Below are 16,270 nucleotides of genomic sequence, written 5' to 3' on the forward strand. Positions count from 1 at the left end.
ATCTCTGAAGAATGTGAATAGGTGACATTTTGGGTCGAGACCCTTCTTCATAGAAACAAAGAAACATAGAAAATAGATGCAGGAGTAGGCCATTCGGCCCTTAGAGCCTGCACAACCATTCAATATGATCATGGCTGATCAAGATTCGGACTCTGCGTCTGGAACTGGGCCTGGAATTCAGGTGAGTTGGTGACCCTGATCTGCTGGGGGCTGGGGGGGGGGGGGGGGGGGGAGGGGGGGGGGGGGGGAGGACGGGGACGGGCGGAGTCGATGGTCGCGGCCCGCGAGTGGCCGGAGGGCAGGTGACGGGCAGCGGTGATGGTGGCTGGGGCAGGCATGGCCTGGAAGTGGCTGAGGAAGCTGTGTGAGCCTAGCGGTGAAGGTCTGTCCGCTATAACCAAAATCGATTATACAGAGGTCTGTAAGAACGAGCGTTTACTGTATTTAATCACCCTTGATTAAGTATTGGTGGGCCACCTTTTTGAAATACTAAACCCTCTACTGAAGATATTATCAAGGAATAAAGTTAGCTAAAACTGAAAGGGTTAAAACAAGGAGCAGTGATACTTTTATCACTGTAGAAAAGCAAACACAAATCCTCCAGATTTTTGCAGAAAACAACATTGCCCCACTGGATGTCAAAGCCTTTCCGTGGCGGTAGAGAATTAACTATTTTGACCAGCCCTAGAGTGATTCAGCATGAAAACAAGCCCTATGGCCCAACTTGCCCATGCTGACCAAGATGCCCCATATACACTCGTTCCACATGCCCATGTTTGGCCCATATCCCTCTAAACCTGTCCTATCCATGTACCAGTCCAATGTCTTTTAAATCTTGTATAATACCTCCTCTGGCAGCTTGTTCCATGTACCTGTGTGAAAAAGTTACCCCTCAGGTACCTATTAAATCCTTCCCCTCTCAGCCTAAACCTATGTCCTCTCGTTCTTGATTCCTCAACTTTGGATAAAGGATTCTGTGCATTCATCCTAAGTATTCCCCTCATGATATTTAAACAGCTCTATACGATCATCCCTCATTCTCCTGCGCACCGAGGAATGAAGTCCTTGCCTGTCCAACCTCTCCCTGTAGCTCAGGTCCTTGAGTCTTGGCAACATCCTCGTAAAAAAGCCAATGGGGAACAAAGGAAAATAGAACAGTCCAAACATTTTCTGCTTGGGTAGCTTTCTACCCAATGGTATAAACATTAAATTCTCAAATTTTTGGGAACAAATCAACAACTTGTTCATCTGTTTTCTCTCCACTTCTTTTCTCTGTGCCCCATCTTGATGTTCACATTTCTCCCACTTTCCCCCCCTCGCATCCCCTTCTATCTACATCACTTTTCTGCAAACCTCATCTTACACTCTTTTGTCTCCTTTTCAAGCCCTCTCACCTGTATCCACCTATCACTCGCCAGGCTTTGTCCTGCCCCCAACTCTCTTCCCCCCCCTCCCCCCAATTACAATCAGTCTGAAGAAGGATCCCACCACAAAATGTCACCTATCCATGATCTCCAGACATGCTGCCTGACCTTCTGAGCTTAGTTTAGTATAATTTAGAGACACAGCATGGTAAACAGACACTTCAGGACCACCGAGTCCACGCCGACCATCGATCACCCATTCACACTAGTTCTACGTTATCCCACTTTCTCTTCCACTCCCTGCACACGAGGGGCAATTTTTACGGAAGCCAATTTACCTACAACGCCGCGGGTCTTCTGGATGTGGGAGGAAACTGGAGCACTCGGAGGAAATCCACAGGGGGGCCGTGCAAACGCCACACAGACAGCTCCTTAGGTTGGGTTCGAACCCGGGTCTCTGGCACTGTGAGGCAGCAACGTTGATCCTGACTACGGGTGCTGTCTGTACAGAGTTTGTACGTTCACCCCGTGACCTGCGTGGGTTTTCTCCGAGATATTCAGTTTCCTCCCACATTCCAAAGACGTACTGGTTTGTAGGTTAATTGGATTGGTAAAATGTAAATTGTCCCTAGTGGGTGTAGGGTACTGTTAGTGTGTGTGGACTGGTGTGGACTCAGTGGGCTGAAGGGCCTGCTTACATGCTGTACCCCTAAACTGAACTAAACTCTGTGTAGGAAAGAACTGTACATGCTGGCTTCAATCGAAGATAGACACAAAGTGCTGGAGTAACTCTGCAGGATGGGCAGCATCTCTGGAGAGACGGAATGGGTGACGTTTCGTGTCGAGACCCTTCTTCAGACTGATATTAAGGGAGTGGGCGGGACAGAGATAAAATGTCGAATGTCGAAAATGTCGAAATCCTTCTTCAGTCTGAAGAGGGGTTTCGACCCAAAACGATGTCTATTTCCTTCGCTCCATAGATGCTGCCTCACCCGCTGAGTTTCTCCAGCATTTTTGTCTACTTGAAATTAACTAGTTAACTAAACTCTGCATCACTGTGCTGACCATTTAGTAAGGTCTTGATTGATATTCAACTTCAAGCATCGATTCCTGCACTAACCTCATATTCCCCGACATATTCAATGTCCAGAAGTGTACAGATACAGGATAAAGGGCATTAAGGGGTTGGACAGGCTAGATGCAGGAAGATTGTTCCCGATGTTAGGGAAGTCCAGGACAAGGGGTCACAGCTTAAGGATAAAGGGGAAATCCTTTAAAACCAAGATGAGAAGAACTTTTTCACGCAGAGAGTGGTGAATCTCTGGAACTCTCTGCCACAGAGGGTAGTTGAGGCCAGTTCATTGGCTATATTTAAGAGGGAGTTAGATGTGACCCTTGTGGCTAAGGGGATCAGGGGGTATGGAGAGAAGGCAGGTACGGGATACTGAGTTGGATGATCAGCCATGATCATATTGAATGGCGGTGCAGGCTCGAAGGGCCGAATGGCCTACTCCTGCACCTAATTTCTATGTTTCTATGTTTCTATTATGCTTAGTTTGTCAAAGCTGCACCACCGTGCTGCCAAAGGCTTTTTTGTAACTCCAAGCACAATACATGTACCACATCTTCACTGTCTTATTTCTTGACCAAACAGCACACAGAATCTTCAATGAGTTTATTTGAGTAAGATTTTCAATTTGGAAATCCCGAATGATTCCCATTGATATGTTCAAGGCTTCTTGATAGTTCTCAGTTTTGTTTACAAAGTTCCACCTATATTTCTTTATAGTTATGTTCTGTAACACAGTACTTGATCTCCCTTGTCAAATGTTGCCATAATGTTAGCTTCGCAACAACCTTCGCCCAGTCTACATTTTGTCCACCTGATTATCCTTATTTACAGTATATAGAAACGGCGCAGATACAACGAGGGAATCAAAGCAAAAAGACGTCAGATTGCAGTTCATCTGAAATGACAATTCAGTTCTAATGTCGAGTTCAGTGCTTCTTAAACTATTTCAGTGTCATTCACCCTCGAGTCTTTACAGGAGCCTGAAATCTGCAACGTTCAGGTTCAGGAATAGCTACTTCCCCACAACCGTCAGGCCGTTAAACTCAACTCAAACAAAACTCTAATCTTTATCTGTTTATTTACGTGTGTATATATTCATTGGTATATGGCCACACTGATCTGTTCTGTTCTGTATTTATTTATGCTTACTATATTCTGTTGTGCTGAAGCAAAGCAAGAATTTCATTGTTTCTAACTGGGACACATGACAATAAACTCTCTTGAATCTCTTGAATCTTGAATCACAAAATTTCATTCACCCTCGACTAAATTTTCTTTTGTTTTTTGATAATTTTCGCCTTATTCTCCCTTGTGTATAATTTTACATATATTTTATTTTGTCACATGAGCAAAAAACAAAAAATAACTCATTTCTAATGTGTTTATTTTATTCAACTTTTTGAAAATCCTAAAAATATGTAAAGAAAACTAGGAGTGAAATAAAAGTTTAATTTTCCACTGTAGTTGGAAAATCATTCGATTAAAAGATTAAAAAAAACAATTCAACGTCTAAACACTGGGCTTCAGACCCGTCCTACCCTATCGGGCTTTGATTACTGCAGTTTTTTTCTTGGAAAACTAGCTCAAAAAATGTATGGTCTTCCATAGGTTATATTACAGTAAATTTGGGAAGATATCCCGCTACTTTGAAATTAGAAAACTATAGGTAGAGAGAAAAAAAACATATCAAATTTCTAGCTCCACTGCCATTAAACCAATGAGAGCTTACTAACCACTTTAATGGCAATGCCGTTTTTAAGTATAGAAAAAAATATATTAATATCTCAATAAATTAAGTAATTCACCCTTCATTCACCCCTCTAGTTTCATTCACCCCAAAATAATTTCATTCACCCTTGGGTGATCCATACACCAGTTTAAGAAGCACTGGTCTAGTTGGTTCCATTAAAGAAGCACTTGTTACGATCCATTTACTGCTCTAAACATCATGGTGGAGTTTGCAAGGACCTCAGTCACATACATGTTATCTTGCGTGAAACAGCTAAAGAACGATAAGCATTTGCTGAGCTGTAGTTTTATCTAGGAGATGTTAAGGGCCTGTTCAACTTTCATCACCAAATTCGCGACCTTTTTTACTCATGGACATTTTTCATCACGTTGAAAAAACGCCCCGACCTACTTGATGCACTTCTTCGTGCGTATGGCGTGCACAGCCTAAAGTTGTAGGACAACTTGTTCTATTTGATCTTATTTGATTGTGCATGCCAGGTTAATGCATTTGTCGAAACAGGGCGGACCATGTGAAGGTTGCAATCTCCCACCCCCTTGATGCCACGAGTACCTACGACTAGCATAACAACCTGCTACGACCCACCTACGACCTCCTACGACCTCATGGCGACCATGCTGTGAGTATGAGTCACGGGCAAACTCAGCAGAGGTTGTGAATTAGTTCGTGAAAGTGGGACAGGCCCTTTAGCGTGACTGGTACACACTAACTATGAAAGAAGAGAGTGGTTTTGGTGCAGGTAGGAAGGAGATTGTTCTCATCACTGACCTGTGACCCTCGTGATCCACGTTTATAATCCCATTCACAGTGTGAAAGGATCTGAAAGAAACAAAAACGAGGTTTAGCGGGATGAAAATAACAGCACCGGACACACAAATAATGTATCAACACATAACCGCTGCCCATGAGTTACTGATCTAGACACAGTTGCGGCTCTACAAATTGTGACGCATTCCTGCGTCTTCTCATCACCGCAGCGCGGCGGGTGGCCATTGAGGTAGCAGCTCAGCTCGTGCAGCGGGTAGAGCCGCTGCCTCACAGCGCCAGAGACCCCGGTTCGATCAGAACCTCGGGTGCTGTCTGTGTGAACCCTGTAACCACGTGGCTTTTCCCCTACATCTCAAAGACGGGTTTGTAAGTTATTTAGGCCTCCTATCAAAGTGTTACATCTATACTGGTGAGGGGGGGGTTGATTGGCAAATTAGTGGTACAGCATGGAAACAGGCCCTTCGGCCCACCGGGTCCACGCCGACCATCGATCAACCGTTCACGCTCGTTCTACGTTATCCCACTCTCTCACCCACTCCCTACATATTAAAGGGAAATTTACAGAGGGCCAATTAACCTACAAACCCGCCATGTCTTCGGGATGTGGGAGGAAACCGGAGCACCCGAGGGGAAACCCATGCCGTCACAGGGAGAACGTGCAAACTCCACACAGACACACACACCGAGGTGGGGATTGAACCTGGGTCTCTGGCGCTGTGAGGCAGCAGCTCCAGCAGCTGAGCCACCTTTCCGCTTCTGTTACTGCTGATCTAATCCAAAGGCCATGGGCAGACTCACCAAATTGAATTTAATGTGGTCTTGCAATTAGTTCCAACCTATTTGACAAAAGGATTTGTCTTCATATCAAAAATATCTCCATTAGGGTAGGTGTTTTACAGATCTTTTGCAGGGACAGGTTAGGCTGGGATAAAAAGATTTATATTGGGAACAATGGGGAGCTGACGGTAAATCAATTCTAAAGCTGTAACCTCGCCAAGGCATTTAGATAACGATGTTTTAAGTAACCGTTATCTGACCTGAAACTCTGAAATATAATTACAGCCTGCCAGTACCGCAGGATATTATTTTGATATGATTTGTACAGCAAAGTTCTGGGTTTGTTCATGCAGTGTCGTTTTATTCTAACTTAGGTTACACTTGCTTTGTGAACCATGTGAAAGCAAGTCTAGTTCAGGCAGCTGCCTAGATATGCTGTGTTGTTGTGTAAGAAGGAACTGCAGATGCTGGTTTAAACCGAAGGTAGACACAAAAAGCTGGAGTAACTCAGCCAGACATGCAGCATCTCTGCAGGGAAGGAATGGTTGATGTTTTGGGTCGATACACTTCTTCAGACCTGTCTCGGCCATGTTGTTGCCTGGTGCACTCAAATGGTGTGTAATTGGTTTCAGTAAGTTTCCCCTAGGATGTAGGGAGTGGATGGGATATTGGGATAACATAGAAGTATGTTTCTGGGCATCACGGTGGCATAGCGGTAGAGCTACTGTCTTACAGCACTGGAGACCCGGGTTCAATCCTGACTACGGGTGCTCTCTGCACGGAGTTTGTACGTTCTCCCCGTGACCTGCGTGGGTTTTCTCCGAAATCTTCGGTTTCCTCACACACTCCGAAAACTTATAGGTTTGTAGGATAATTGGCTTGGCAGGAACGTAAACTTGCCTCTAGTGTGTGTGTGGGGCGGTGTTAATGTGCGGGGGTCACTGGTCGGTGTGGACTCGGTGGGCCGAACGCCCTGTTTCCGTGCTGTATCTCTAAACTGTGTGAACTCGATATGGAATGCTGTGTGTCTTTCAATTCAAAACAGGCACTGACACGGAGGAACAAAGGAAGTAAGAATGATTTTTGGGACGTTAGGATGCGTCAAAGACAATGATATCCAAGATGGCGCCCATACCAGGCGACTCTTTTTGTGTGCTGATCACAGCCGTGGATCTGCAATCATGTGTTACAATCGCCCTACTCTTTTAAACCTCATCTCCAACAGCGACATTTCTTACTTTAACAATGCTATCTGTAACACCGTGGATGGCTCGATTGCAATCATGTACTGCCTTTCCACTGACTGGTTAGCGAGCAACAAAGGCTTTTCACAGTATCTCGGTACCCGTGACAATAAACTAACCACTTTACAAATTGTGGTTAAAGTTATGACGCTCCTCTACATGTCGTAGATAGTGACAGCTCCAATGACCCAAATAATATTAGCGACACAAGGAACTGCAGATGCTGGTGTCTTGAGCAAAATAAGATTATTAAACAATATTCAGCAAAACAGGATTGTAAAACAATATTGAGCAAATCGAAGTGATGGTGGAACCCAGCAGGTCAGGCAGTGTCTGTGGAGGGAAATGGACAGTTGACATTATGGGACAGGACACTTCTTCAGATGACTTTTATCATGTGAAGGCAAAGGTATTTAGTTTAACTTGGTGTTATGTTCTACATAAACATTGTGGGCTGAAGGGCTTGTTCCTGTGCAAAAAAACCCCCAAAATGCTGTAGTAACTCAGCGGGTCAGGCAGCATCTCTGGAGAACATGGATAGGTGACGTTTCAGGTCGAGACCCTTCTACAGACTGATTGTAGTTAGGGGGGAGGAAGCTGGAAAGGAGAGATTGGGATGGGACAAAGCCCGGCAAATGATAGGTGGGTACAGGTGAGAGGAGTTTAATTCGCAGATGGGTGGAGTAAGTGACAAAGGCTGGACTTGGAAAGGAGACCAAAGGCTGTCAGATGAGGAGAGGAGAGGAATGAAATGTAAGGCCAGAGGGAGAGATATCATGGCAAATGGATAGGGTAGATAAATTAATATTACAAAATTATATTTAGATTTAAAATCATGAGAGGAATAGATCGGATAGATGCACAGAGTCTCTTGCCCAGAGTAGGGGAATCAAGAATCAGAGGACATGAGGTTTAAGGTGAGGGGGAAAAAGATCAAATGGGAATCTAGAGGGGGTCATTTTAAATACATTAAGAGTTGTGGGGGTATGGAACGAGCTGCCTGAGGAGGTATTTGAGGCAGGTACTGTCACAATGTTTAAGAAATATTTAGACAGGTATATGGATAGGACAGGTTTAGAGGGATATGAGCCAAATGCAGGCAGGTGGGACCAGTGTAGATGGGACATGTTGGCCGGTATGGGCAAGTTGGGCTGAAGGGCCTGTTTTCACGCTGTAAGACTCAATGACTATTTTTAAATAATAGGAATTAAGAAATAACTATTGCCCGGAGTGAAACCTCTTTGAAATGGTACAGTGTGGTCTATATGTACCCAAGAAGGCAGACAGCTCTCTGATCAATATCTCTCCTGAGAGTGTGATGTTCTACTAGGCAAGACAGTCATCCTAAATGTTGTGCAGGATAGTTTTGGATTGTGCGATGAATCCACCAACACATGGCAAAGAAAGATTTCTACTCCTGATACAGGGATTTCCTCTGAGATGGTTACACTACATTCCTTTACTGTAGAAACAAAGGGCTGCAGATGCTGGTTTATACACAAAGGGACACAAAGTCCTGGAGTAATTCAGCCGGTTTAGGAGCATCTCAAAAGAACATGGATAGTCGATGTCTGAAGAAGGGTCTTGATCTGAAATGTCACCTATCCATGTTCACCAGATATTGCCTGACCCGCTAAGTTACTCCAGCGTTTTGTGGCCTTTCTGGTTTACTATAATTGTTTAGATATACAGCAGGGAAACAGAGCCTTCCGCCCACAGAATCCACACCAACCAGCTCACACTGGTTCTGCTCCACATACTAGGGTCAACTTTACAGAAGCTAACTAACCTGCGAACCTGTACATCTTTGGAGTGTGGGAGGAAACCAGAGCACCAGGAGAAAACCCACGTAGTCACAGGGAGAACGTACAAACTCCATACACACAGCACTTATAGTCGGGGTCAAACTTGGGTCTTTGACTGTAAAAGCCCTGTCCCACGGTACGAGTTCATTCCAAGCGTTCTCCCGAGTTTGTCCTGATTCGAACTCGGAGATTTAGGGTAATGGCTACTCGGGGCTCTCGTGGACATTTTTCATCATGTTGAAAAATCTTCACGAGTCTTCCCGTGCTTACCTGCCGTTAGCAAACTTCCCGAGTACCTGCCGTTAGCGCTAAGAGACGTCCCCAAGCTCTGAGGTACCCGCTACATTCATTCTCCGTGCTTACCACGAGTTTGATTTTTTTTAAACTGGGGAGAGCTCTTGGAATGAACACATAGAAACATCGAAACATAGAAAATAGGTGCAGGAGTAGGCCATTCGGCCCTTCGAGCCTGCACTGCCATTCAATATGATCATGGCTGATCATCCAACTCAGTATCCTGTACCTGCCTTCTCTCCATACCCCCTGATCCCCTTAGCCACAAGGACCACATCTAACTCCATCTTAAATATAGCCAATGAACTGGCCTCAACTACCTATTGTGGCAGAGAATTCCAGAGATTCACCACTCTCTGTGTGAAAAATATTTTCCTCATCTCGGTCCTAAAAGATTTCCCCCTTATCCTTAAACTGTGACCCCTTGTTCTGGACTTCCCCAACATCGGGAACAATCTTCCTGCATCTAGCCTGTCCAACCCCTTAAGAATTTTGTAAGTTTCTATAAGATCCCCCCTCAACCTTCTAAACTCTAGCGAGTACAAACCGAGTCTATCCAGTCTTTCTTCATATGAAAGTCCTGGCATCCCAGGAATCAGTCTGGTGAACCTTCTCTGTACACCCTCTATGGCAAGAATGTCCTTCCTCAGATTAGGAGACCAAAACTGTATGCAATACTCCAGGTGTGGTCTCACCAAGACCCTGTACAACTGCAGTAAAACCTCCCTGCTCCTATACTCAAATCCTTTTGCTATGAATGCTAACATACCATTCACCTTTCTTCACTGCCGGCTGCACCTGCATGCCTACCTTCAATGACTGGTGTACCATGACACCCAGGTCTCGTTGCATCTCCCCCTTTCCTAATTGGCCACCATTCAGATAATAGTTCACTTTCCTGTTTTTGCCACCAAAGTGGATAACCTCACAGGTTAACTGGTTAACAGGTGGATAACTCGCACCGTGGGACAGGGCTTTCAGGCAATAGCTCTACCACTTTGGGGTGGCCACTTTGCCACCTCAAAGCAAACCTGGCTCGCCTCATGTGTGGGAAGGAACTGCAGATGCTGGTTTACACCAAAGATGGACACAAAATGCTGGAGTAACTCAGCAGAACAGGCAACATCTCTGGATAGAATGGATGGGTAACATTTCTCCTCATGACCCTTCTTCTGACTTGCTCACCTCACCCGAGCAATTTACACCTGTCTTGTGACATAGATTATTTCTTTGCCGGGCATCACGACTAGAGTGCATTTCCTTCCTTCAGGAAAACTGCAAAACAGGATTAATTCTTTTTGTTTTTCACCAATTGTGACCCACACGCAAGGTCAAGGTTTTTAAGGTCAAGGTTTCAAGGTCAGTTTATTGTCACATGTGCCAATTAAGCTGCATTGAAAGTACAGGGCCCAGGGGAGTGTCGTAGAACAAAGGGATCTAGAAGTACAAGGCACATCCAGAAGGTGGTGACACAGATAGCTGGGATGGTCAAGAACGTTTTCAATACATTGGGCTTGACCAGTCAGGGTATTGAGTATATATGTTGGTACATTATGTTACCATGGGCAAGTTCATAAGTGATAGGAGCAGAATCAGGCCATTCGGCCCATCATCTACTCCACCATTCAATCATGGCTGATCTATCTTTCCCTCCAACCACATTCTCCTGCCTTCTCCCCATAACCCCTGACACCCGTACTAATCAAGAATCTATCTATCGCTGCCTTAAAAATAGCAATTGACTGGGCCTGCACAGCATTCTGTGGCAATGAATTCCACAGATTCACAGCCCTCTGACTAAATACATTCCTCCTCATCTTCCTAAAGAAACATCTTTATATTCTGAAGCTATGATCCCTGGTTCTAGACTCTCCCACTAGTGGAAACATCCTCTCCTCATCCACTCTATCAGGCAAAGATGAGTCCCCACCTCAAACATTATCAATGCATGTTCGCCAGGTTTTCTGCCTGACCAGCATCTGGAGTTCCTTGATTCAACGTTATGTTTTGCAGAGAGTTGTGAACGTAGCCCAGACCATCTTGCAAACCTGCCTCCCTTCCATTGACGACATCTGCACTTCTCGCTGCCTCCACAAGGCCACCAGCATAATCAAGGACCAGTCTCACGCTGGTCACTCACTCTCAGATTAGTTTTTAGTTTAGAGATACAGTGCGGGGACAGGTCCGTCGGCCCGCCGTGTCCACGCCAACCAGCAATCCCCTGACACTAAAAATTAAACTGCAAACCTGTACGTCTTTGGAGCGCGGGAGGAAACCGGCGCAGCCAGGGAAAACCCACTCGGTCACGGGTAGAACGTACAAACTCTGTGCAGACAGCACCCATAGTCAGGATTGAACCCGGGACTCAGGCGCCATAAGGCAGTAACTCTGCCGCTGTGCCGACATGCCGCCCCTCTTCTCCCCTCTCCCATCAGCCAAGAGGTACAGAAATATGAAAACGCACATTTCAAGATTCAAGATTCAAGAGAGTTTATTGTCATGTGTCCCAGATAGGACAATGAAATTCTTGCTTTGTTTCAGCACAACAGAATATAGTAGGCATGAACACAGAACAGATCAGTGTGTCCATATACCATTATATTGACACATTTCTGTACTCGGACAGTTTATTCCGAGCAGTTATCAGGCAACTGAGCCGTCCTCTCGTCAGAGAGCGATCCCGACCTCCCATCTCTCTCGTTGGAGATGGTTCACTAAATATTGTACCCTTTATCCTTTACCTTGCACTGTGAGCTGGAGCAACAGTTCTGCCCAATGATTAAATCAGTGCAATTACACGAGTCCTGGCAACATTCTCCTCATCAATTCTCCCTCACTCTTTCTAGTTTGATGACATCCTTCCTACAGCAGGGTGACCAAAACTGAACACAATACTTCAAATGTGGCCCCATCAACGTCGTATATGACTGTAACATTTAGTTTAGTTTAGTATTGTCACGTCTCGAGGCACAGTGAAAAGCCTTCACTTGCATGCTATCCATTCAGCAAACAGATTATGCATGAATACTACCAGTCTCCTCAAAGTGAGCCCACTTTAAAGAAGATAGGCACAAAGGGCTGGAGTAACTCAGCGGGACAGGCAGCATCTCTGGAGCGAAGGAATGAGTGACGTTTCGGGTCGAGACCCTTCTTTAGACTGCAATTCCTTCATACCCACTTTGAAGAAGTTCTCCTCCTCTCTCCAACAGGAGCCTGTGAGACCCTCGCTCGGAGATTATCCCCCTCTGTGATTCCTGCAACTCTCCTAATCTTCCACTATATTCTGAACCGCAGAGTCTGAAGAAGGATCCTGACCCGAACCGTTGCCTATCCACGTTCTCCACAGATGCTGCCTGACCCGCTGAGTTACTCCAACACTTTGCGCAAACATTTTAAAGGTGTGCTTACCATTAAACATTCAGGAATCAGAAATATTCCCTCTGTTCTATCATGCCTCCCCCCCATCTTCCCCTTACTGAACACTCACTTGGTCCTCTCTCTTTCCCAACTCTGATGAAGATTTCTGGACTTGAACTGCCACAGATGCTGACTGACCTGCCGAGTCTTCCCAGTTTCAGGAATACCTTGAATCCTCATCAGTTCACTGGAGAACAAGGAACAGCCATGGGCTCCTTTACGTGGAATCAGGGATCTCATTGACATTGGATTTAGGATTTGCATGGTGTTTCAATGAATCGAGGTAAGATGTTTATGGTGAGAAGTGGAAAGGTTTAATAGGAACCTGAGGGGCAACCTTTTCACCCACAGGGTAGTAGGTATATGGAACGAGCTGTCGAGAGGAGATAGTTAGGGGCAGATCATTCGTGGAAAGGAAAGATTTAGAAAGATGTGGGCCAAACGTGGGCTAATGGGACTAGCATAGATGGGGCATCTTAGTCGGCATGAGCGAGTTGGGCCGAAGGGCCTGTTTCTAGGTGTAGGTTTGGTGAAGGGGGTGATCGCTGAACGTTGATCAGCATGGACTCGGTGGGCCGAAGGGCCTTTTTCCGTGCTGTACCTCTACAGTCTAAAAGACTCTATGACCCTCGAAGTTACTGTCACTTTTGCTCCCACACAGAAATGATCTCCGATAGTCGTGCAGAAAACTCACTGTAAAGTCTGGGTCGTTGGGATGACTCAGAGGCCTCCGCTCCACCATGTTCTGGGCAAATTACGTCACTCGGTGGGCAACGGGAGGAACTCCGGATCCAGTCTTAACGAGGGTCCCGTCCCCAAGTCACCTATCCACGTTTCCCCAGGGTTGCTGCCAGACCCGCAGGGCAGCACGGTGGTGTAGCGGTAGGGTTGCTGCCTTACAGCGCCGGAGACCCGGGTTCGATCCCGACCACGGGTACCGTCTGTACGGAGTTTGTACGTTCTCCCCGTGACTGCGTGGGTTTTCTCCGAGATCTTCGCTTTCCCCCCCCCACACTCCAAAGACGTACAGTTTTGTAAGTTAATTGGCTTGGTATAAGTGCAAAATCGTCCCCAGTGCGTGTAGGACAGCGGTAGTGAGCTGGTCGGCACAGACTCGGTGGGCCGAAGGGCCTGTTTCCGCGCTGTATCTCTAAACTAAACCCCACTGAGTTCCTCCAGCACTCTGTGTCCTTTTTTTTGTAAACCAGCTCCTGCAGTTCCTCCTGCCTTCAGCTCCATCCAGCCGCTGACCAATTCCAAAGTCTGTCACCTTGATAAAGAGGCAAATCTTATGCAAAATCTCCCCGGCACTAGATTGCTGGCGGAAGCTGCTTTGAGAAACATGGGAACAGTCTGTTCCAAATACTCTTCTGTCACTCTGCCACATGTACCATTTGGGACAATCTGCTCTGTGGCTGCTGCTAGCACGATCCGCCAACTCTTTTGTAATGTGGTTTAGCTTTCCTGTCCAAGGTTTTACGCTTCATTATTTCCAATAGAAAATAATATCCCTTTTCTTTGCAGACATCTCCGGTGATCCCGGGGTGCCTTGAGGCTGCCATGCGCCACACGTGGGCCGATCGGGAGTGTTCATCTTCTCCGCGCTGGATCCAAATCCACTCTCGAGCTTCTCCGAGCCCCTCACAGCTCCGGCCCGCTCCCCTTTCTGCCGTCTCCGTTTATCTAGTCCCACCCTCGACCAGACTTGCACTGAAACCAAGCGTCGAGGTCCAGCTGGCAACCGTCACCTTGCAGAGTCTGACTTCGGTTTGGACGCAAGACAAATGGAAAATCAAGGCAGTAAACAAACTAATCCATCTGGACCTTCGGTCACTCAGTTTATTTATTGTCACGTGTACAGAGATACAGGGAAATGCTTGTTCTACTGTTGTGCTATCCAGTCAACTCATACAATACGTGAGGACAATAGATCCTCTTCTAGAACAGCTCGCAGAGTCGCCACATTCCAGCGCCATCTTGCAACTTCCAAGCCTCAGAAACATCCAATCTTGGTCCGAGGAGATACTGTTTGCATTTTCTTCTTTCCTCAAGTTTTAAGGCCCGGGTGTCCAAGCAGCACTGAAGTAGGGGTGGTGCCTGGCCCAGCGCGATGCCGTCGGCTCCTTCCGCCGCCGCTCCGTGCAGCTGCCGCAGTCTGCGCTCGATCTGCTCGCTCGCTCGCTCGCGTGGCAGCTTTAGGACCTCCCGCGGGCGCCTCCGCGAACAATCGGCGAGGGTGTCGAAGAAAAACAGTGAACACCACCGGGGAAACTCGGCCAACGGGTCGAGCAGCATATTCAATGGGACAGAGTGAAGCGATTTGCGAGGTCAATCTTCCTCTGAAACAGGACTGGAAATCAATGGTTCAACTCAACGCTGCTTCATTGTCACATGGACCGAGGTACAGTGAATTTCTTTGCATTCAACCCAGTAAAATCATAGAGCACACCTCACCTAGACAGTACACAAAGAGCCTCCATGTTTCTGGCACCAACAAGGTGACAAATAGTTTATGGAGCAGTCTTATCTTCTGTTCACAGGCCTACCGTCGCACGTGGCAGCAGGCGCTGAGTTTCTCCAGCATTTTTGTCTACCTAAAGGTCAAGTTTTATTTGAGAATGTTTCTTCAAAACACATTGAGATACTTTGCTATTTAAATACTGATTTATGTTGTTGGTTGAATTGATTGAAAGATACAGCAGGGAAATAGGCCCTTCGGCCCACCTAGTCCACACCGACCATCGATCACCCGTTCACACTAGTTCCATGTTATCCCACTTTCTCATTCGCTCCCTACACACACGAGCCAATTTACAGAGGACAAGTAAATCAGATTGTAATAGGGGGGCGAAAGCTGGAAGAGAGGAGGGGGTGCAGGACAAAGCCTGGCAAGTGAGATGTGGATACAGGTGAGAGGGGAGGTTCATTGGCAGCTGAATGGACAATGGCTAGAGGCTCGGTTTAGTTTAGCGATTCAGCATGGAAGCAGGCCCTTCGGCCCATTGAGTTCATGCCGACCACCGTTTACCCATTCACAATGGGACTACGTTATCCCACTTTCTCATCCACTCCTTGCACACTCGGGGCAATTTACAGAAGGCGAACAATCTGCAAACCTGCATGTCTTTGAAATGTGGGAGGAAACCCTCGCGGTCACAAGGAGAACGTGCAAACTCCAAACAGTCAGCACCCGAGGTCCGGATCGAACCTGGGTCTCTGGCACTGTCTACCCGCTGCACCACAGTGTTGCCCTAAATGTTGTTCTTCCCTTGGGTGTAATTGTAACTGTTTCAAATACTTTGCTTTCAAAATTTGCAGAGGTGCTTAAGCAAGTCGTACGTTAATATAAAGCATTGTTATACTTGCACCCTCTCCAGCTCCAGCAGCGAACAAAACAGGGATACAAATGAAGAGCCAATGTTACTCGTCCCGCTAACAAAGGGTAACAACTAGAAAAGTTCTTATTGTTATTTTCTTCCTCTGGTAAACTGCCTGAAGTGAATATTTATTTTCCGTTTAAATAACTGGGTGTTAACTCTTATAAGCTAAACAAATTTGACATAGTCAGATCTTAGAACATAGAACAGTGCAGCACGAGAGCAGGCCCTTTGGCCCACAATGTCTGTTCTGAACATGACGCCAAGATAAACAATGTCCACTGTCTGCATGTGATCCATATCCCTCCCTTCTCTGCATATCCATATGCCTATCTAAAAGCCTCTTAATGCCATTATTGTATATGCCTCAACAACTAAAATCCCAGGCAGCATGTTCCTCTA

The 16,270-nt window shown here is 46.2% G+C and overlaps 1 protein-coding gene across 3 annotated transcripts in view; it reads right to left on the minus strand.

Moving 5' to 3' along the window:
- Positions 1 to 16,270, minus strand: part of pde3a (phosphodiesterase 3A, cGMP-inhibited) — a 328,346-nt gene that overhangs the window by 167,458 nt on the left and 144,618 nt on the right. For 2 of the 3 annotated variants that reach the window (XM_055652876.1, XM_055652875.1), the window contains exon 2: positions 4,955 to 5,005. In XM_055652876.1, the coding sequence (XP_055508851.1) occupies positions 4,955 to 5,005 (51 nt within the window). Of the gene's footprint in view, positions 1 to 4,954; positions 5,006 to 13,185; positions 14,160 to 16,270 lie in introns of those variants that run through there. The other variant, XM_055652877.1, reaches the window with a different exon arrangement.

Source organism: Leucoraja erinacea, chromosome 22, assembly GCF_028641065.1.
Source record: "Leucoraja erinacea ecotype New England chromosome 22, Leri_hhj_1, whole genome shotgun sequence".
NCBI lineage: Eukaryota > Metazoa > Chordata > Chondrichthyes > Rajiformes > Rajidae > Leucoraja > Leucoraja erinaceus.